The sequence below is a fragment of the Callorhinus ursinus genome, unplaced genomic scaffold, assembly GCF_003265705.2.
Source record: "Callorhinus ursinus isolate GAN/ISIS: 27379988/994484 unplaced genomic scaffold, GSC_fseal_2.0 scaffold52, whole genome shotgun sequence".
Lineage (NCBI taxonomy): Eukaryota > Metazoa > Chordata > Mammalia > Carnivora > Otariidae > Callorhinus > Callorhinus ursinus.
In genome coordinates this window covers 9,417,293-9,440,073 of record NW_027397114.1, presented here as the reverse complement: position 1 = coordinate 9,440,073, position 22,781 = coordinate 9,417,293, and the positions used below count along the sequence as shown (strand labels likewise).

The following is a 22,781-nucleotide window of genomic DNA, read 5'->3' as shown; positions in this document are numbered from 1 at the left end:
AATGGAGCAGGACAGAACCTTAGGACTGTTTGTCTGAAGTCACGACACTCTTTTAAGCAATAAATTACATGACAAAGAATTGCAGAGTCACACCTGAAATGAGCATTTGCCTGTTACTTGTTTTGCTCTTTTCTGCCATTTTAACTAGCCAGACACTTAGAACAGCCAAATGTCACAAATGTGGACCAGCCAGCATCCCACATGACTGGATTTACCACAACTTTTGTTAGAAAAAAATATTATCTTCACCTATTCTCATTCCTTTCCTCAAAGTAAAGAGGTTCACTTTCATTTTTTTCTTAATTTCCTTCCAAGTCACTCGGGTTAGTAAATTGCTTTTAAAGATGTTAAGAACTTTTAGAAGTAAATTATTTTTCTCCTACTAAAATACATTCCAGAACAGTATGTAACTTCAACATGCAAATGCCAAAGACTGAGTCTGATTAGTAAAAAACTTGCAGGAGGTGGGTTTGAAATTCACTAGGCATGGCCATAGTCAGTATGACAATTGTTGCCTTTTGCCATAGACAATAATGACACTTTGTTCAAAAGTAGGTTATTTTTTTTTTATTTTTTTTATTGTTATGTTAATCACCATATATTACATTATTAGTTTTTGGTGCAGTGTTCCATGATTCATTGTTTGTTCATAACACCCAGTGCTCCATGCAGAACGTGCCCTCCTCAATAAAAGTAGGTTATTTTTAACCGAATTTCCTATCATAAAAAATGAAAACTAATCCTTGCCTTTTGGTCAATCTCTAGTTTCTTCCAAGCAATCTTTCAAAGAAAGTAGGAGAGAACATATATACATGTGGAACCAGATGTATTTATGTATATACCACCGGTGCTACCAGTAGTGACTGTGTGAAAGTAAAGTGTTAATCTCCGTATCTATATTTCTTATACGAGCTAAGAAACAGAACAGCATGATCCTATTTCTGGCAGGCATACAGATCCAGAGAAGATTCATAGTCCTTAAGTATAGGTCTCTTTATCACACATAGAATCATTATCAATAAATTTCATGACCTTATACAAAATCATCAGTGTCCAAGTGGACCCATCAAACTCAGAGAGAAACCCTAGAGGTTATGCTAGGTTGGAGAGAACTACTTTTTCTGGCCTTGGGGAATTACATCTACACAGAGCTTTATAACATCTAAAAAGAATGCTATGGAATGATATAAAATCAAAACTTGACCAGTGGACACCCTCTGCTCTCACCCTCACTAACTTGGGGGCAGTCTCAAATAACAATTCCAACTTAAAGCACTGGCTAGTGATTTCTATTTTTTTTAATTTCCCTTCAAACATTTGTCTTCTCTCCCCTAGACTCACTTCTAAGACTTGCCTTCCCAGGCAAGGAAAGATTCCAAGATTCCTTCTCCTCTCTCTCACCATAGGCAACCCTCCCTGCCTTTGAGAACACTGAGCTCTGGAGTCCAGAACTCATCCTCAAGCATGACCACCAAGGTCTTTTTTTCATCCTCATTTCAAAATCACAACATACAATGTCAGTAGCCCAATATTCTTTTAGTCACTCACAGGATCTTCAAATGTTATTCAAAGCAAAAGTGAGGGCGCCTGGGTGGCTCAGTCGTTAAGCGTCTGCCTTCGGCTCAGGTCATGATCCCAGGGTCCTGGGATCGAGTCCCACATCGGGCTCCCTGCTCCGCGGGAAGCCTGCTTCTCCCTCTCCCACTCCCCCTGCTTGTGTTCCCTCTCTAGCTGTGTCTCTCTCTGTCAAATAAATAAATAAAATCTTTAAAAAAAAAAAAAGCAAAAGTGAAAGGTGTTAGGGACCCAGTGATCAGTGAATTGCAGGAAGTGGAAGGTCTGTCTTTAATGGAAAGAACTCAGGTGGAAAACCCTGCAATCAAAGAGCAGGAAACTAACCAATGTGACATGAGAAGATGGGCATAAGTTTTACTTAATAAATCAAAAGACTTACAAATACCACATAAATAACTGTCTCTATCTTGAGTATTCCCTAAACTCTACAGAAAAGGAAGTCATGACTCTTTTGAGCAGTTCCCCCTTTCTCATCATTTTCCTCTGTGCCTCAACTTATATAATCACTTTGCCACCAAAGCCCAAGATTGTTTCTGTTTTCTATATTCCCACCCTCCTATATTTTCATAGCTGTCAGAGAAAATTATTTTTACTTCTAAAACCTCTAAAGTACACGCTTTATTATTTAACTTAGCCCTCCCTCCCAAAAAACAGCCACTGAAGAAGAAATAACTCTCTTTTCAACTTCTGAAGTTCCTCCCCATTCATAATTGGATTCAGAATAAATCTTGGTCAAAGCATACCAGCAAATTAGAGCAAAGTCACTCTCAGATGAAATGAATTTTAAGTGACATATTCAAACAAGGATTAAGTTCTTTCAAGTGAAATAACTCCAGAAGTGCAAGGATGAAGCCTAGGCAAACACTAGGCTAAGACTAAGGATAAAAAATTAGACATAGTCCCTAGCTGAGAAACATGCAGTCTAGGAAAATAAATAATATATATAGAAACACGAAGGTATAATATGTAAACATAATGTATAGGCACTGAGCAAAATTATTTAAAATTTACATATAGGCATTAGAGATGGAAAGTATACATTTCAGCACAAAATTCAGCATGGTTCCAAATTCAAGAATTCAAGTTAATCATATTCCCATATTAGGTGATCATATCACTAAGCTACAAGTCTGCATTTGGCACATCCCCTCAAGTCTGTAAGCAATGAATAGCCTGTTTCATTTCTATGGCAATAATAATGGAATCACCCTTGAAGGCAGGGGAAGGGGGGAAATGCCGCTTATAACTAATTATTAATGACCATAATGTCAAATTCCTGTGTAGGAAGTGCAAGTTGAACTAGTACTTTACATGATCTCTGACATTGTGGTTACATGTCAAAAGTATAACTAAAACTACATTTGTAGGGTGCTAAATGAGAAGAACATGCAGCCAAGAATGCTTTATCTGGCAAGGCTGTCACTTAGAATGGATGGAGAGATGCAGAGCTTCCAAGACCGGCAGAAACTAAAAGAATATGTGACCACTAAGCCGGTCCTGCAAGAAGTATTAAGGGGGGTTCTATAAAAGGAGAAAGACCCCAAGAGTGCTAGAGAACAGAAATTTACAGAGACAATCTATAGAAACAAGGACTTCACAGGCAACATGATGATAATAAATTCATATCTTTCAATAATCACCTCAACGTGAATGGCCTAAATGCTCCCATAAAATGGCAGAGGGTTGCAGATTGGATAAAAAGACAGGACCCATCCAGATGCTGTCTACAAGAGACTCATTTTGAACCTAAAGATACATCCAGACTGAAAGTGAAGGGATGGAGATCCATCTTTCATGCCAACGGACCTCGAAAGAAAGCTGGGGTAGCAATTCTTATCTCAGACAAATTAGATTGTAAGCTAAAGACTGTAGTTAGAGACACAGAAGGACACTGTATTGTTCTTAAAGGGTCTATCCAACAAGAAGATCTAACAACTGTAAATATCGATGCCCCCAATATGGGAGCAGCCAACTACATAAGCCAACTGTTAACCAAAATAAAGAGTCATATTGATAACAATATGTTAATTGTAGGAGACCTCAATACTCCACTCTCAGCAATAGACAGATCATCTAAGCAGAAAATCAACAAAGAAACAAGAGCTTTGAATGACACACTGGACCAGACGGACCTCAGAGATATACACAGAACATTCCACCCTAAAATAACAGAATATTCATTCTTCTTGAGTGCACATGGAACTTTCTCCAGAATAGACCACATACTGGGTCACAAATCAGGTCTCAACCGATACCAAAAGATTGAGATTATTCCCTGCATATTCTCAGACCATTATGCTTTAAAACTAGAACTCAATCACAAGAAAAAAATTTGGAAGAAATTCAAACACTTAGAAGCTAAAGACCACTCTGCTCAAGAATGTCTGGGTCAACCAGGAAGTCAAAGAACTTAAACAATTCATGGAAACCAATGAGAACAAAAACACATCGGTCCAAAACCTATGGGATACTACAAAGGCGGTCCTAAGGGGGAAATACATAGCCATCCAAGGCTCACTCAAAAAAACAGAAAAATCCCAAATTCACTAACTAACTTTACACCTTAAAGAACTAGAGAAAAAGCAACAAATGATGCCTAAGCCATGCATTAGAAGAGAAATAATTAAGATTAGAGCAGAGATCAATGGATTAGAAACCAAAAACACAGTAGATCAGATCAACGAAACTAGAAGCTGGTTCTTTGAAAGAATTATTAAGATCGGTAAACCACTGGCCAGACTTATCCAAAAGAAAAGAGAAAGGACCCAAACTAATAAAATTATGAATGAAAGGGGAGAGATCACGACTAACACCAAGGAAATAGAAATAATTATTAGAAATTACTATCAATAACTATATGCCAATAAATTAAGCAACCTGGAAGAAATCAATGCCTTCCTGGAAACCTGAAACAGGAAGAAATTGACAACCTGAATAGGCCAATAACCAGTAATGAGATTGAAGCAGTGATCAAAAGCCTCCCAAAAAACAAGAGTCCAGGGCCTGATGGATTCCCTGGGGAATTCTACCAAACATTCAAAGAAGAAATAATACCTATTCTCCTGAAGCTGTTTCAAAAAATAGAAACAGAAGGAAAGCTTCCAGACTCATTCTACGAGGCCAGTATTACCTTAATTCCCAAACCAGGCAAAGACCCCATCAAAGAGGAGAATTTCAGACCAATATCCCTGATGACTATGGATTCCAAAATCCTCAATAAAATCCTAGCTAATAGGATCCGACAATATATTAAAAGGATCATCCACCACGACCAAGTGGGATTTATCCCTGGGATGCAAGGATGGTTCAACATTCGCAAATCAATGTGATAGAACACATTAATCAGAGGAGAAAGAAGAACCATATGGTCCTCTCAATTGATGCAGAAAAAGCATTTGACAAAAAACAGCATCCTTTCCTGATTAAAACTCTTCAGAGTATAGGGATAGAGGAACATTCCTCAAGTTCATAAAATCCATCTATGAAAATCCCACATCGAATATCTTCCTCAGAAACAAAAATGAACTTTTGGGACTTCATCAAGATAAAAAGCTTCTGCACAGCAAAGGAAACAGTCAACAAAACAAAGAGGCAACTCACAGAATGGGAGAAGATATTTGCAAATGACACTACAGACAAAGGGCTGATATCCAAGACCTATAAAGAACTTCTCAAACTCAACACCCAAAAAACAAATAATCAAGTCAAAAAATGGGCAGAAGACATGAACAGACACTTCTCCGAAGAAGATATACAAAGGGCTAACAGACACATGAAAAAATGTCCATCATCATTAGCCATCAGGGAAATTCAAATCAAAACCACATTGAGATACCGCCTTATACCAGTTAGAATGGCAAAAACTGACAAGGCAAGAAACAAATGTAGGCGGGGATGTAGAGAAAGGGGAACCCTCTTACACTGTTGGTGGGAATGCAAGTTGGTACAGCCACTTTGGAAAACAGTGTGGAGGTTCCTCAAAAAATTAAAAATAGAGCTACCCTATGACCCAGCAATTGCACTCCTGGATATTTACCCCAAAGACACAGATGTAGTGAAAAGGAGGGCTGTATGCACCCCAATGTTCCTAGCAGCAATGTCAGTAAAAGCCAAATTGTGGAAAGAGCCGAGATGCCCTTCAACAGATGAATGGATAAAGAAGATGTGGTCCATATATACAATGGAATATTATTCAGCCATCAGAAAGGATGAATACCCAACTTTTACCTCAACATGGATGGGACTGGAGGAGATTATGCTAAGTGAAAGAAGTCAAGCAGAGAAAGTCAATTATCATATGGTTTCACTTATTTGTGGAACATAAGGAATAGCGTGGAGGACATTAGGAGAAGGAAGGGAAAAATGAAGGGGGGAATCAGAGGGGGAGAAGAACCATGAGAGACTACAGATTCCGAGAAACAAACTGAGGGTTTTAGAGGGGAGGGGGATGGGGGATGGGTTAGCCCGGTGATGGGTATTAAGAAGGGCATGTACTGCATGGAGCACTGGGTGTTATACAAAAACAATGAATCATGGAACACTACATCAAAAACTAATGACATACTGTATGGAGACTAACATAATAAAGTTAAATTAAATTTTAAAAAATATAATAAAACTACATTTGTCCACGTGTCTGCAGGATTTCATGTGTGGTGTCATTCTCTGGGTCTCAGCCTGTATACTGAGAAATGAAATTCAAGGAGAAAAGCTAAAGCTCCTGGTTGATGTGTAGGGCAGAAACCCAGTCTCACCATTGGGGGGTCAGAGTGACGCTCTGCCCTTTCTGTTTTCACCGTAAGAAGCAGGGTTGTGTTGTCTGTAAAAGGCACTGCAACCTGAATCCTATCTTTGCCACCTCCTGGCTGTGTGGTCTTGTATAAGTCACTTAACATTGTGACCCTCAGATTGCTCATTTGGAAAACTGGGACAAAAGTATCCAACTTAAGAGGTTGCCACAAGGGTTAAAAATAATGTCTGCAGTTTATCTGACCCGGTGTCTACAACATAGTAAGCACACTATCACTATCAACAATTGGAACAAGGACAAGCTCAGACAAAATGCTTGTAATATACATTAAAGGGATCCTTGCTAAAAATTTCCATATGAGGCCGAGGTCCCTGGCATTCCCACCTAACACATTTCCATCCTCTCAAGAAATGAAAAAATGGATTACAACAGCATCTCTCATCAAGCTGAGTCTGCATTTGATTGCTGCATCCTTTCTATATCTATTGTGAGTGAGAATACATAGTTTCTGTAAATGTCTTGCTCAAGACCCCTTTATTTAGAAATCCCATTGGTTGGGGTGGCTGGGTGATAGACATTGGGGAGGGTATGTGCTATGGTGAGTGCTGTCAATTGTGCAAGACTGTTCAATCACAGATCTGTACTTCTGAAACAAATAACGCAACATATTTTAAGAAAAAAGAAAAAGAAGAAAATAGCAGGAGAGGAAGAATGAAGGGGAGTAAGTTAGAGGGGGAGACGAACCATAAGAGATGATGGACTCTGAAAAACAAACTGAGGGTTCTAGAGGGGAGGAGGGTAGGGGGATGGGTTAGCCTGGTGATGGGTATTAAAGAGGGCACAGTCTGCATGGAGCACTGGGTGTTATGAACAATGAATCATGGAACACTACATCAAAAACTAATGATGTAATTTATGGTGATTAACATAATAATAAAAAAATTTAAAAAAAAAAAGAAATCCCATTGGTGAGGCACTTGGGTGACTCAGTCGTTGGGCATCTGCCTTTGCCTCAGGTCATGGTCCCAGGGTCCTGGGATCGAGCCCTGCATCAGGCTCCCTGCTCGGTGGGAAGCCTGCTTCTCCCTCTCCCACTCCCCCTGCTTATGTTCCCTCTCTCGCTGTGTCTCTCTCTGTCAAATAAATAAATAAAATCTTTAAAAAAAAAAAGGGGGGGAGGACGAACAAAAAGCATAAACAAAGCAGGAGACACATTGCTTTTCTCAACTAAAACACACTCCCAGGCTAGTGGCTCAACCACCCACCTGGTATCACCTTGGAACCTTCATCTGAGAGCCTTTCAAGCCTCTCTCTGTCAAATAAATAAATAAATAATCTTAAAAAAAAAAAAGAAAGAAAGAAAGAAAAGAAATCCCATTGGCCTGCTCCTTGTGACATGTATAGGCTGGGGAAAAATATGTCCCTTCACATGTGTCCCTTCTACAGTAAGGTAAAAGGAAGCTGGAATGCTGGAATTGGATTTCACCCTGGGTTCATCATTCCTGTCCCTGGGAAAATAAATAAATAAATAAATAAATAGGGTCACACAGTCCTTCTCCTTGCCGGAACTGACACTGAGTATTCCCTATAGGGGCCTGACATGGGCTTCGGGTGAAGTCCTCTGCATTTGCCCCCACACACCAGGGGGCACTGCTGGCTCCAGCTCAAGACTGTTCACAGGCTTAGAGAACCTCACTTTCTGGGAAGCTAGAGTCAAGGCAGAGAATATCGATATTAGAGTGGGGGGCAGGGGTTGAGAGTGCAAGCAGTGACAGAATTTTAATATACAAAAAATCAGTTGTACTTTGATACATTAGCAATGCTGGAGGTTGAGCAGCAAACAATCAGACAAGGCTCCTGATTCCACAGTTTCCTAAGAAGGTAATTCTTATGTAAAGGAAGAGCTGCTGAAAATACTATAACACTCTACTCAAAAATAGCACTTTTCAATGTTTAAGGGGTCCTTTTTCTGAATTACAAAGAAAGAAACCATGTAACATCCCAATCCTAATCTGAGATTTTAAAAGCCTTGAGAGTTCAAATTACTGTATCAATCTGGAAAACGCATTTTTATTTTAAAGATTTTATTTATTTGACGGAGACAGAGAGATAGAGAGTGCACAAGCAGGGGGAGCGGGAGAGGGAGAAGCATGCTCCCCACTGAGCAGGGAGCCCAATGCAGGGCTCAATCCCAGGACCCTGGGATCATGACCTGACCCAAAGATAGACACTCAACTGACTGAGCCACCCAGGCGCCCCCTGGAAAATGCATTTATTCCCCACCTTCCACCAGTGCATTTCACAACTGCTTTGAAACTATATTCCACTAGAAGATAGACTAGATTATGGTCAGATGGTTTACATTTAGTTTTCTAAAGGAAACAACTAGGAAATATAAGTGAAAAACTTTAAGAAGCTCAAGGCTGAGGGTGACGAACGATTAATTTATCCACTCAACAATCACTCATTGCTTTCCTACACAGTGCATAAAACACTGGACAGTGCAGAGAATCCAAGCAATGGAATAATCTGGAAGAGAAAATATCTTGTGACAACCTATCTCCACTCCACCCAGATTTCTTTTTCGTATAACAAATATGTAATGAGCACAATTATTCAATTATTTCTATACTAATGAGTTTTCAGTATGCATAAATCATTTACTGGTTGAGCTGGTCAAAAAAGGGGGGCCATGATATTTTGAGTGAAGAGAGTGAACTTTTCAACTGCAACACCCATTTCATGACCTATAAAAGGCCAACCTTTCTGCCTTACTGACACTGCTTCTTCTCAGGTTGTGGCCCCCTTCCCAAGGCTGTGGATCTTTCCAGCAACACCATGTCTCTCTCAGTGCCCACCTCCGGGCTGCCCCGGCGGATGTCTTCCCAGAGCAGAGCCAGGGGCGCGTCTGCTTCCATTGTTGGCAGTAGCTATGGGGGGAGCACCTTTGGCTTTGGAGACAGCTTTGGGGGAGGCTTTTCTACTGCTTCCATGTTTGGTCCTAGTTCTGGCTTTGGTGGTGGCTCTGGAATTTCCCTTGCAGGAGGACTGGGCACTGCTTATGGGGGAGCCCTGGGAGGTGGCTCTGGAGGTCTGGGAGGTGGCTTTGGAGGTCTGGGAGGTGGCTTTGGTGGCCTGGGAATTGGATTTGGGGGAAGCCCAGGAGGTGGCTTTGGAGGTATTCTCTCTGGCAATGATGGAGGCCTTCTTTCCGGATCTGAAAAGGAAACCATGCAAAATCTTAATGATAGATTGGCTTCCTATCTGGATAAGGTTCGAGCTCTAGAAGAGGCTAATACTGAGCTAGAAAACAAAATTAGAGAATGGTATGAAACACGAGAATCTGGAACTGGAGACGCCGGGTCACAGAGTGATTACAGTAAATATTATCCATTGATCGAAGACCTCAGGAATGAGGTAACAATATGGTTTTTGAAGGGGCTTTGGGAATTATTTTTTATTTTTCTTTTTTGCTATTATAAGATTTTACAATGACAAACTGCCTAAAACTTAAGGTACTTTTCAATTTGACTGTATTGGGAGCAATTTCTCATCTCAAGATACTTAGTTTCATTTTATCATTTATCATAAAAAGTGACTGTATTTCCACTACCTTTCTGCAAAAAAAATGTTTCTCAATTTTTAAATAAAATGATATAAACATGTTTTCTTTTAAAAAGTTAAACTGCCTTAAACTCTTAATAAAATAGCATGTTAACATCACCTAAAAAGCTTTTTAGAAATGCACTCGCATAATACTAGTATTTTACAACTTCATTTTTTGTGTTTTCCCCTATTTTGCCAGATCATTTCTGCCAGCATTGGAAATGCCCAGCTCATCTTGCAGATCGACAATGCAAGACTGGCTGCCGAAGACTTCAGAATGAAGTGAGTACAACAAAAGAAAGACTAATGATAATTGATATGCCTCATCATTTCTTCTTACTCCCTATTTCCCTGCCTTTGTTGATGGCAAATGTTTCAATCCCTCTGCAGTACGCATGCTCCACACATTTGTTGTTTTGGTAAATTTACACTGGGCATTCTAGGAAGAAGGCAGATTCAAACACAATTCACATTCACATCCTTAATTATAAGCTACTTAAACCTAGGGCTACAATCACCACCATGCTTGTAATTTGCTTTTGGCTCATAATGCAACATGATATTTACACCAATGTCCTAAACGTCAATCTTCCATGTATCAAAATGAATTAATAATGTTTTTACCTAGAAGTGAAATTATCTTTTTCCTAATGACACATACCACTAAAATATTAACCACACACCTATTTTTATATTCTTTCCTCTTTTCCCATATTCCACCCTCCCGCACACAAGAAACACTAACGCTCGTTTTGCTCCATGAAATCTCCATGCAGGATGTTGCAGTGGTGAATGATCCTCAACCTGTAAAACCTTGATAAAAGCTATTACAGAAGTATCAGTGTCTTAAATTAAATCATGAATAAAACGTAAGCAAGAAAAATTACTTTTTAATTTTCAACTGCTTTTAGGATTCCATCAGAAACTCCACCTGGAGAGGGGCTACTACTGTTTATAGCCAGGGCAGCCATCCAAAAGGGGAAACTGTTCCCTGGGATGCAGGGTCACTGAGGTTCATTGCTGGGAGAAAAGTCTCACCTCACAATTTTCTCACTTCTTTCCAACTGAGCAGTAAACTATTATGAAAAAAAAAGGAAAGAAAAATGTTAAAAAGGAAACAGAGCATCATACATTACAATGCTGCCCCTTCTACATAATCACTTCCACCAGGACACAAAACAACCCTGTAGATGATGGCAGGGGCCTTATTCAAATGGGTACGTTGACTCCGGAAACTGTTTTGCATTTGGTTTTCAGGTATGAGAATGAGCTGGCCCTGCACCAGAGCGTGGAGGCCGACATCAACGGCCTGCGCCGGGTGCTGGACGAGCTGACCCTGGCCAGAGCCGACCTGGAGATGCAGATCGAGAACCTAACAGAAGACCTGGCCTACCTGAAAAAGAACCATGAAGAGGTAGGCAGATTTCTAAGCTGCTTTTTTTCCTCCTGAATCCAAAAATTACGATTTCAAATTTACAAATCCAGAGTTAGAACAGATATGGATGATACATGATACCCCTGTTAAGTGGGCCATTTGTTTTGAATTTCAGGATGTATGTATGTGTGGTGGTGGTGGCGGGATTGATGGTGGTTCCTGTTAAAGTTTAACAGATTAGAGGTGCTTTCTGATTTTGTCATTTTCATCATTAGATAAGGACAACCAGAATTTTAATTGTCCTAATTTAGTGATTTTTAAAAATATAGTATTTTTCAAAAACAAAAGTCTGCCAATAATACATAATGTTATATACGTTTGAGAAACTGGTTATGCCCAGTGTAAAACACACAATAAACTCTGGTATGCCACATAGTATATCAAAAGCTGGTGTATAAACAGACATTAATCAGGACCCTGGCAATGGCTTCCAAAGAGCTTTCTATTGGAAATCACTGACTATGGTACAAACAGTGCACAAGCCTTGGCACTGTCTGTAGCCCCAGTTTGGCAGCTTGTGGTTGAAACCCCACTATACCTTTTCCGCCAAGCCTTCCCTTCTTTGTAAAGGCCCTGGACCCCCAAGAAGCAGGGCCAACTCATCCATTTGCCATGGTAGGCACAGCCCCGAGGGCCCATGGTAAGTTTAGGGACCCAAGACAAGGTCTTAAGTTCTTTTAAGTTAAAAGAAAAATATGAATTTGTAGGTTAAAAAAAAGTTTTAATATATTGTATTATTTCGGTCACCAACGTGGTCATAAAATATAACGTTTAATGTCTTCTCTGTTGGAAGAGACCCACGAAAGTTATAACAGGCCTCTGTGCCCCTCTTCTCATTCGCTGTCCCCAGGAGCTCCAAAGCTTCCGGGCAGATGGCCCAGGGGAGATCAGCGTGGAAATGGACGCTGCTCCAGCGGTGGACCTCACCAGGCTCCTCAACAACATGAGGGAGCAGTACGAAGCCATCGCTGAGCAGAATCGTAAGGATGCAGAGGCCTGGTTCATTGAAAAGGTACCACAAACAAAAAAAAAGGCTTTGCCACATTTGCAGAAAAGATCCACAGGAGCAACACACGCTCATGTCCCTTCACCCCTCTTTGCCGTGGCAGAGTGGGGAGCTCAGGAAGGAGATCAGCACCAACACCGAGCAACTTCGGTCCAGCAAGAACGAGGTCACCGACCTGAGGCGCGCAGTTCAAAACCTGGAGATCGAGCTCCAGTCCCAGCTAGCCACGGTAGGGCTTGCACACGCAGCATCATTTCTACTTCCAAAGAAAACGTGGCATCCGCGTTGGTAAGGTCATTGGCCGGCTGCCTTCCTCTGAACGGCCCCCTCCATTGTTCTGTCTCTGCCATTTCCCTCCCACGTGCAGAAGAAATCCCTGGAGGTCTCGCTGGCCCAAGTGGAGGGTGACTACTGCGGCCAGCTGTCCCAGGTGCAGCAGCTCATCGGCAGCCTGGAGGAGCAGCTGCTCCAGGTGCGCGCCGACACTGAGCACCAGAACACCGACCACCAGAGGCTGCTGAACGCCAAGGCCCGCCTGGAGCTGGAGATCGAGACCTACCGTTGCCTCCTAGATGGCGAGGCCCAAGGGTGAATAGACAGGTTCAAATCGGTTGAAAATAACCTCGGTGGCTGACCAACAGTGGCCACCTGATGCACTTGGGGCAATAGAAGGAAGGGTTCTTTCGTTGATGGGAAACACCACATCTCCTAACAGCGTGCCTCGGATTTATTCAATGTTCTACACTTTGCAAAGTGTTATCACGCATTATCTTACTTGATCATTCATAAAATGCTGGGATAATGGCACCACAGACAGAGGCATACCACAAACAAGCACTAGAGAAGTCACCCATTAGAGTTCTGATATCAATGCCCCAGTGCAAAGAATGACACATCAAACAACAGCCACCCAAATCACCTCACGACCCTACTGCAGTGAACTTTCCAAAAGCAGCAGCCTGGACTAGTGGGAAGAGCCCAGGGCTGTAAATCAGGAAATCTAAGTTCTGCCAGTTTGCTTACTTTGAGAGCCTGTTTTAGGCAGGGTTCGAAGATAAAAAGTCCACTGCACTAACTGATTACTCTCAGGGTGCATTATTCAATCGTTGTTCATCAAGAAATTTAGACTACCTTCTCTATTTAGCCATAGTTTTATGTACATTTTTAGCTTAAATAGCTAACTCTTTATTTCTCCTCCTCCCAGAAAGCATCATGTGGTATCATCTCTTGTTTTCTTTACAGTGACGGTGTCGATGAAACTTTACCTGTGACAGAACCCAAACCTCAAACACAATCAGTCGACTCCTCTAAAGGTATGTAGATTCCCTAAGAATCACTTAGAATAAGTCAGAATCACACTTATTAATGACTAAAATGATGAGATCACTTGAATACAGCAGTATTATTAATAATTTAAAGTATATTTGCATTCTGAGCCAAGGAAAAATATTTATGCATTCCTGCAGAAAAATGAGTAGATTATATTGTATTAAAACTTCTGGCAATGGGCGCCTGGGTGGCTCAGATGGTTAAGCGTCTGCCTTCAGCTCAGGTCATGAATTCCTGGGATCGGGCCCCATATCGGGCTCCCTGCTCCTTGGGAGCCTGCTTCTCCCTCTGCTTCTCTCTCTCTCTCTCTCTCTCATGAATAAATAAAATCTTTAAAAAAAAAAATCTCAATACAGATTTATAAAAAAAAAAAACTTCTGGCAAGCCCAGAAGGAAAACAATCTACTCTACGAAGATGTGTTATGAACATCATAACCACTTTTTAAATTTTTAAAAAGAAAAATATTTTCATTTGTGCATAAGATGACACTATTGAATACATTTCATTTTCACTGAATAAAATGCATTGTTTTAGAATGCAAAAGTCACTTTTGAAAGTTTAAATTAGATGGACTCTATCTGCCAATATCTCATTTAAGGTTTAAGTTAAACAACAACCAACTTTGGATGAATATGTGAAACACTAACTCTTGCCCCTTTATTCCATTTTTATCTTTAGACCAAACTAAATTCCGGAAAATCAAGACAATTGTGCAGGAAGTGGTGAACGGTGAAGTGGTCTCATCTCAAGTTCAGGAAGAACTAATGTAAAATTTCACAAGATCTGCCCCATAGTTGTTCCTTAGGAACAGGAAATTTACAAGTAGAAATTATCCCTTTCTGAGTAAGATACTATATTAGTTCAATTCTACTTTAGTCTGTTTCATTTTCCTTGGATTCCCTATTCACTTTGAGTCCCTTTTGCTCTTTAATTACAAGTCACTATGGCCATGTTGGTCTTTATAACAAGCCAAAATCACCTTATATCTTTCTGGACCTGGTGTAGTCTTCTAATAAACTTTCTTTTGGTGACCTGGAACATACTTTAATCACAGATTTTGATCAAGTAGTATTGTTTTAATAGAATCAAATAAAAGATAAATGGTAATATTGTGAAATATGTACCTTCTTGATTCCAACAATAATGTCAAGAGCATAGTGAGAGGTTTGTAAAATACTACTAGTAAAGTAGACAAACACTGGGATGAAGATGTGGAGGTTGGAAATTAAGTTAAGAAGTTTCTTTCAGAAGTTCTGTCCTTTTTATATCAGCCCATCAAGGTTATAGCAAAATTACGTTGTCCACTATGGGGGATAACAGTTGTCCTGTTCATTTCCTAGGACCTTCTTTCATTCAGTCAAGAAACACTTATGGAACCCCTACAGTGTGCAAGGCTGGAGACTCAAAGACGAGTAAGATAGGGTCCCTCCCTGGAGGAGCTCACAATTGAGGGCAGAGACAGACATCTACTAGGGATGGTGGTACATAGATATAGGGCACATGGAAGTTCAAAGGACACATGGAGGAAGAAGTGAACAATTTGTCAGGGGGCCACTAATTGCTTCGTACAACAATCAACCAGGCAGGGGTGCCTGGATGGCTTAGTAGGGTGGTCATCCGACTCTTGATTTTGACTCAGGTTGTGATCTCGGGGTCATGGAATCGAGCCCCGAATTGGACTCTGTGCTCAGAGCAGCGTCTACTTGAGATTCTCTTTTTCCTTCTCACTCTGCCCCTCCCCCCCCACTCTCTCTCTCTCTCTCTCTCTCTCTCTCAAATTAATTAATTTTAAAAAAGAAAATAAACCAACCAGGCAGAGAAGGGAAAAAGGGAACAGAGGAACACATCTGAAAAAACACAAGGGTATAAACGAACATTGCTTCGATGTCCCTTCTCCTGTCTGGCACCGGGGAGGCCCAGAGTGGGGTTTCCTTTGGGGTGGATCAGACCCACAAGTCCATAACACATATCATGTTCTGGGTTGTGGCAGGAGGTGGCCAAAGTCTAAGCCTGAGTAGATGGGGATTCAAACTCGAATGCCAAATTCAAAACCCTAAAAGGAAAAATAGAGCAGGATTTAATGATTAAGAGCCTGGGCTCTGAAGCCAGACGGGCTCTGCCACTTCATAGCAAGTAACCTAATCTCTGTGTGTCTCAGTTTCCTATCTTTGAAGTGGGTGGGTTTTGTGGAGATTAAATGAGATAACATACATAAAGCACTAGGAGCACTCTCTGGCACCTAACAAGTACTCAGTATTTGCATTCTATTATTATTAGTGTATGGAACCAAAATGGGATGCAGAAACCAGGGGAACTGATGAGCACGGAGTGTCAAGGGGAGCAGAAGGGAGAGGGAAGAGTCACGCAAGCCTGGAGGAATTCCCCTGTAGAATGCAGAAGCCCATGGAAGGTTATTATGCCATTTTAGCTGACTTGCTTCAGCATGCGGCTTTCTGAAGTCACACGTCCTTTTAATGTTTGCTAGTGGTTTCCAATGCTCCATTTATCTCCCTGTACTGTGCACAGCAATTCAACTCTCTGCCTAGCTCTCCCCTTCTAGAACATGTCATAGGACAACTTTACCTTTTATTTTTTTTATCTTTTAATTTTTTATTGTTATGTTAATCACCATATATTACATGATTTGTTTTGATGTAGTGTTCCATGATTCACTGTTTGTGCATAACACCCAGTGCTCCATGCAGAATGTGCCCTCTTTAATACCCATCACCAGGCTAACCCATCCCCCTACCCTCCTCCCCTCTAGAAACCTCAGTTTGTTTTTCAGAGTCCATCATCTCTCCTGGTTCGTCTCCCCCTCTGACTTACTCCCCTTCATTCTTCCTCTCCTGCTATCTTCTTCTTTTCCTTTTTTCTTAAAATATGTTGCATTATTTGTTTCAGAAGTACAGATCTGTGATTCAACAGTCTTACACAATTCACAGCGCTCACCATAGCACATATCTTCCCCAATGTCTATCACCCAGCCACCCCATCCCTCCCACCCCCCACCACTCCAGCAACCCTCAGTTTGTTCCTGAGATTAAGAATTCCTCATATCAGTGAGGTCATATGATACATGTCTTTCTCTGATTGACTTATTTCACTCAGCATAACACCCTCCAGTTCCATCCACGTCGTTGCAAATGGCAAGATCTCATTCCTTTTGATGGCTGCATAATATTCCATTGTGTATATATACCACTTCTTCTTTACCCATTCATCTGTCGAGGGACATCTTGGCTCTTGCCACAGTTTGGCTATTGTGGACATTGCTGCTATAAACATTGGGGTGCACATACCCCTTCGGGTCCCTACATTTGTATCTTTGGGGTAAATACCCAGTGGACAACTTTACCTTTTAGACCCAAAGAGATTATCAAGGTCTTTTCCTCAACAAGGTCCACAGCCCCCAAGTAATATAGGATGCCCCTTTTCTGGTCCTCAAAAGTGGCCGTAATAGTTACCATTTCAAATAACATCTGTTTTCCTTATAACTACATTTGAATTGTGTGAGACTCAAAGGAGAAAGGGGGTTTGCACAAGGATAAACCCAGTTTATTGGTTCTTAGTTACTATCCTAGTTTCTCAGCATTCCTTTCTTTTGGAAGCATTTCTCCACTGGGCTCCCTTAGACAATACCTCATCTGCCACTTTTCTCAGACTCTTCTTTGTGACCTCTGAATGTTGGCCCAATCTTCCTGTCCTTTCTCTCTAGACTCGTTCCCTAGGTGATCTTAACTAATCCTGTCGTTCTAAAATAACCATCTATAGCCTTATTGTGGTGATCATTTCACAATATACACAAATATTGATTCATTACGTTGTACACTTGAAACTAATAAACGTTATGCGTCAATTATACCTCAATAAAAAAACAAAGTAACCTATGCATGACTTCTGTGGTAGCATCCAAGATGGTCGCAGGGATTCCCACCTCCTGGTACTCATGCCCTTAGCTATAGTCCCCTCCCACAATGAACAGAACAGATCTACTGAAGAAGTGACCGTGTGTGATTTCCAAGGTTAGGTCACAAAAAGCATTCCAACCGTGGGGCGTCTGGGTGACTCAGTCGATTAAACGTCTGACTCTTGGTTTCAGCTCAGGTCATGATCTCAGGGTGGTGAGATCAAGCCCCATGTTGGGGTCTGCGCTCGGGGTGGAGTCTGCTTGAGATTCTCTCTTTCCCTTCTCCTCCCCACCCCATCCACACCTGGGCTCTCTCTCTCAAAATAAATAAATCTTTTTTAAAAAGAAGAAGAAGAAGAAGGGGAGCCTGGGTGGCTCAGTCGGTGAAGCATCTGCCTTCGGCTCAGGTCATGATCCCAGGGTCCTGGGATCAAGCCCTGCATTGGGGTCCTTGCTCAGCAGGGAGCCTGCTTCTCCCTCTATCTCTGCCTGCCGCTCCCCCTGCTTGTGCTCTCTCTCTCTCATTTGCTATCTTTCTCTCTGTGTGTGCCAAATAAATAAAGAAAATCTTAAAAAAAAAAAAAAAAGCATTTCAATTCTGGCTTGGTCTCTTGGATTGCTCACTCTGGGGAAAGTCAGCTGGCCTTAAAGTTATATTATGGCGGGGGGGAACTACCTGAAAAAAATCAGTGATATCACAAAATTTCCCACTTAAGCTCCAGTGGTGAGGATCTCATGAACAGCCATCAAATCCAAAATTGCAGTCCTTTTCTGGTAATATCTCAGAATATTCCATAGTCTTCAGTTGGCAAAGGACACATTAGGTTTATTATTTAAGTTCATTCTGCCCTATTCTCACTGCTAAGAAATCCAATTAGCACAGCATCCTTATCATGAGATTCCAGCCCTCATTCACTAGACCACAAGCCCTAATTCAACACAGACATAAAAAGTCCTTTTGGACTCAGGAATTAATGAACTGAAGAAGTAAAAGGTCTATCTTTAGAGAAAATAACTTATAAGAAAAATTCCAAGTACAGGATCAGACAACCAAAGACAAGCACATTGTTCATGATTATTTTAAAATCTAAACCTTCACAAATTAAAATGTTTACTTTTTATATGCATTTGTTGTACATACAGGCCACAGAAAGGTCTGGAAAATATTGTATATACTAAGTTGTTACAGTGGTAATCTGGAAATTACCAACGACTCTGCAGACTATTTTATTTTTTCTTATGTACATTTCTTAAAATGCTTAACAAAGAACATGTATAACTCTGATATTAGGGAAACCATGAATTTTAGTTACCCAGAACAAATGGGTTTGCAAGTATGTCCCAGCAGGAAGGAAACCATCTAGAAAACATCCTAGGTTGCCAAAGCAGTCACTTCTTTAGGCTTTGTAAGAGTGCCACCTACTGGAACTTTAGGAACTGAACTTTTAAAAGAAATTAACCCTGCTTTTCAAGCCACTTGAGGTATGTTTGATACTAGAAAGTTTTTGCTGTTGTTGTTGTTGTTGTTGTTTAAGGGCGGGGTGGGAAGGACAGAGGGAGAAGAGAGAGAGAAGCTCAAGCACGTTCCATGGTCAGCACAGAGCCCGACACAGTGTTAGATCTCACAACCCTGAAATCATGACCTGAGCTGAAACCAAGAGTTGGATGCTTAACCTACTGAGCCACCCAGGGGTCCCTAGGAATTTCACTTTTAAAAAAAAAAAATAGAGAGGTAAAGAAAAGACAAAAAAGCAAACTTTTTTATAAGCATCAACTTAATAAATTAAAACGCTCTTACTTAAATAACGAGTGGCTTTAGTTTCCCGAAAGTCCACCAGTAAGGAGGCAAGTTGTCTCAAGGCATAAAGAAGAAAGGTAGTGATTATTCAGAACCAGACAGACAATCTGAACTACTCAAGCTTTTAAAAACATACTCAAACATCAACTGAAAAATATATTCACATAGCTGAGAAAATGACTTTTTAATGGGCTAATAAATGTTTCTTAAGACTTGGAGCTGGACCTAAGATTTAAATGTCATTTAATTTTAGTATCATAAACTCAAAATAAAACTAAAAAATATCAGTGTCCTAACTGAATATATCCTCTTCATCCCATGTCACTTCCCGGGCTGAACTTGGCTGGTCAGAATATGTGCATTTAAGGTGTCAGCTTGGAACACACCTCCTAAAGTTATATACACATTAAGTTTCTGCTAAGTGCATCCATCTGGGGATATTTCATTTATTTGCAAATACCATGGGATTTTTTTTTTAATCATTAAGGCTGCAATTTCATATTTCAAATGAACAGAGCTGCAAATACAACTTTTTTAACCAGTTGTATAATTTTTAATTTTTTAAACAATGATCAGTTGGTATATTTATGTATACATGCAGGGAATCACATATTTTTATTTATATATTCATTCATTCAACCAATATTTATTTAGCACCAACTATATGTAAGTTTTAATATATTGAAAATAACCAGCTTTTATGAACTAAAGGTAAATACATGATAAAGTTTCATACATTATTCTCCTCAGTCGCATTGGTGCAAACAGAATAAGGCAAGTTGCCTTCAGCTTAATTGGCAAAAGTGTCATTGCTCCATACACAGTAAATGTGATTATTTAACAGAAGTATGAAGAGACTTAGCCAATTCCTGTTGGAAGATAGGACACCTCTTCATTCATTTTTAGGAGTTTTATAAGTTTTTTTAAGGGGTAGCTTACACTGTTAAAGAGGTATTTTCAGGGTATTTTTTAAATATTTATATTTTAAGTAATCTCTACACCCAAAACGTGGGGCTTGAACTTACAACCCCGAGATCAAGAGTCGTATGCTCTACCAACTGAGCCAGCCAGGTGTCGGGGCATATTTTTAAAATTATGATACTCTTAAATATTTAATTATATTTTACATTACATTTTTCATTATTTTAAGTACTTTCAAGGTACTTTAAGATGTTTTCACTGGACACCCATTTTACACAACCTCATGTGCTGATTCTGGAATGACAGAATAATTTTAATGTTAAACTTCCCTATCTTAACTGATAAGTAACTCAGTAGTTGATAAATAATAAGGTAAATTTTCATCATGGTTTTAAAAAACAAACATATAGAATAGCATCTAATCAAGAGAGAATCCTGCAACAAATACTGCAGAACTAGATCAAGACTAACACAGAATTCACTGTCAGTGTGCTATAGATAAAGCATAACAATAAAGTCCAGTTTCCCTATCTCATTAAACAGAGGTTGGGGGCAAGGAAAAGTCGCCCAAGGGATGACGACGGTGGGAGAATCTGACTCGGTTCCCCAGCGGAGCCTTCAGTAGTAGCTTCCTCTACGTGACTCTGGAAGGTGGTTTTTGTGTGTGTGTTGTTTTTTGTTTTTTACAGCTTGCAGAGCAGGAAGGAGCAAGAACTGAATGCTAACCAGTGGGAAGATGAGAATCGCTCTAGGGGAAGGTAGGTCTCAGCAGGGAGGAGAGCCCGATGAACATTTTAGTCATCATTATCATCAACATCTGTCACCTCCAGGGTACACAGCAAAGGGTGTATGTCAGAGGAGATAATTTCTGAGGAGTTAAAGAACGATATAACATTGCAATTGCCCAGATAAAAAGCTAAAGCAGCAGGTTACACAATTCTTTCCTGATTTCTCCAGAGGGAGATTGTTTAGCTGCATTTTCCAAAGTATCAGCATTCGGAAAACCTAATCATATAAAAACCACATTCCAAAAATGCATGCTATGTGTCACAAAACACTTGCTATACAAAAATATATCCAAACACCCTACATCATCATAACTTGTCTATGTTTAGAATGTTTGTGGGTCATTTATGTTTGGTTTAGTCAGAAAAATCATGAAATAAGGGTTATTTTAACAAGTTTATACATTTAAGTCAAAGTGTACTTTGGCTAAAGTGTACAAGCCAGGAAAAGTTATTCCATCAATATTGGTCTAAAAATCCTTCCATTATAACTTAACTAGGTCAAGCTCCGTGTCTCCTGGGTCCATCAATTTATTTATTCATTCAACAAATATTCTAAGCACATCCTGGCCACATCTGGCATTCTTCCCCCTAAATATCTATGATCCAGTTGCTTTCCTCCATCCCCACCACCACCACCGCCCTGGTCCAGGCCACCGCTCATCACCACTCGCCTGAAAACCACACAGCTTCCACGTGCACCTCCCTCCCTTCTATTCCTCCTGCCACAGTCAGGGAGAGATTGTTTTGAAAAGACAAACCTGATCCTGTCACCCTATTGCTTAAAACCCTCTGAAGGCTTCCTATAGTCCTTGGACCAAAATCTAGCAAGGTCTGGCCTGGCCCCCTTTCCCTTCTCTCAAATTGTGTGCCTCCCCCTGTCTTCACCTCCCCCTGCTGGCCTAGTTCAGCTTTTCTATACCCTGCTCCTTCCCACTGGCTTTCCCCTCATTGCCTTGAATGTGCTTCCTCTCCATTTTGGCCTAACTCCTACTCACCTTGCCAGGTCTGAATTCAGATATCACCTCCTCTGAGACGCCTTGAAAGTCTCTATCCCTCCTCCTTCCCCCACGCTGATAACCACATTAGGTTCTCCTACTATGTGCTCTCATAGTACACTGTAGTCTTCTTATGTATTTATTTGCATGACTACTCAATTAATGCCTGCTTCTCCCACTGTAAGATCTCTAAGCTCTCTACTGTTTTGCCTTCTACTGTAGCCCTGGTGTCCAGCCCAGTATATAGAACAATCTAGCCCACTGTATAGGAAAAAATCAGTATTTGTTGAATATGTGTGCATGGAATTGTGTACAAGTGCTAGACTATTCACTCAATAAAAGGTGGAACAACACTACTGTGGGATCCCCAGGACTTAGCACTGGACTACCACATAAGAGGCACTCAATAAACATTTGTTGCATGAATACTGAAAAGTGTTGATATATTTCTTCTATTATTTTCTTGAAACATTCAACAGATTTGTCTCTATTTATTTATTAACTCTAAAATTTATTTATTAACTCAAATTTTCCACAACTTACCTTTGGTAAGACTGAATAAACAAACCCAAATTTATCAATGCACAGCAGCTAAGCAGTATCCATGATATGAGAGGCATTAAGAGAATGCTTTGCAGGATTATTTACAATAGCCAAGATATGGAAG

General features: G+C 40.4%; 1 protein-coding gene and 1 long non-coding RNA gene across 3 annotated transcripts in view; one reads left to right on the top strand and one right to left on the bottom strand.

Moving 5' to 3' along the window:
* The window catches only part of LOC141370998 (uncharacterized), a 52,817-nt gene that overhangs the window by 2,407 nt on the left and 27,629 nt on the right, over positions 1–22,781 (bottom strand). The window contains exons 3-4 of one of the 2 annotated variants that reach the window (XR_012375578.1): positions 10,819–11,007; positions 9,406–9,542 (exon numbers count right to left, since the gene is read on the bottom strand). This is a non-coding gene — a long non-coding RNA (uncharacterized lncRNA). Of the gene's footprint in view, positions 1–9,405; positions 9,543–10,818; positions 11,008–22,781 lie in introns of those variants that run through there. The other variant, XR_012375579.1, reaches the window with a different exon arrangement.
* KRT12 (keratin 12) lies at positions 9,164–14,760 on the top strand. Its single transcript, XM_025859320.2, has 8 exons — positions 9,164–9,742; positions 10,131–10,213; positions 11,189–11,345; positions 12,217–12,378; positions 12,476–12,601; positions 12,740–12,960; positions 13,615–13,685; positions 14,381–14,760. Exons 1-8 carry the CDS (start codon positions 9,164–9,166, stop codon positions 14,470–14,472), a joined length of 1,491 nt encoding a protein of 496 aa, XP_025715105.1. The 3' UTR covers positions 14,473–14,760.

Excerpts from the sequence above, each read along its gene's own strand:
- KRT12 (XM_025859320.2), top strand. The coding sequence starts at position 9,164 with ATGTCTCTCTCAGTGCCCACCTCCGGGCTGCCCCGGCGGATGTCTTCC. Across the intron at positions 9,743-10,130 it reads TCGAAGACCTCAGGAATGAG|ATCATTTCTGCCAGCATTGG; the intron begins GTAACAATATGG and ends CTATTTTGCCAG. Across the intron at positions 12,602-12,739 it reads TCCAGTCCCAGCTAGCCACG|AAGAAATCCCTGGAGGTCTC; the intron begins GTAGGGCTTGCA and ends TCCCACGTGCAG.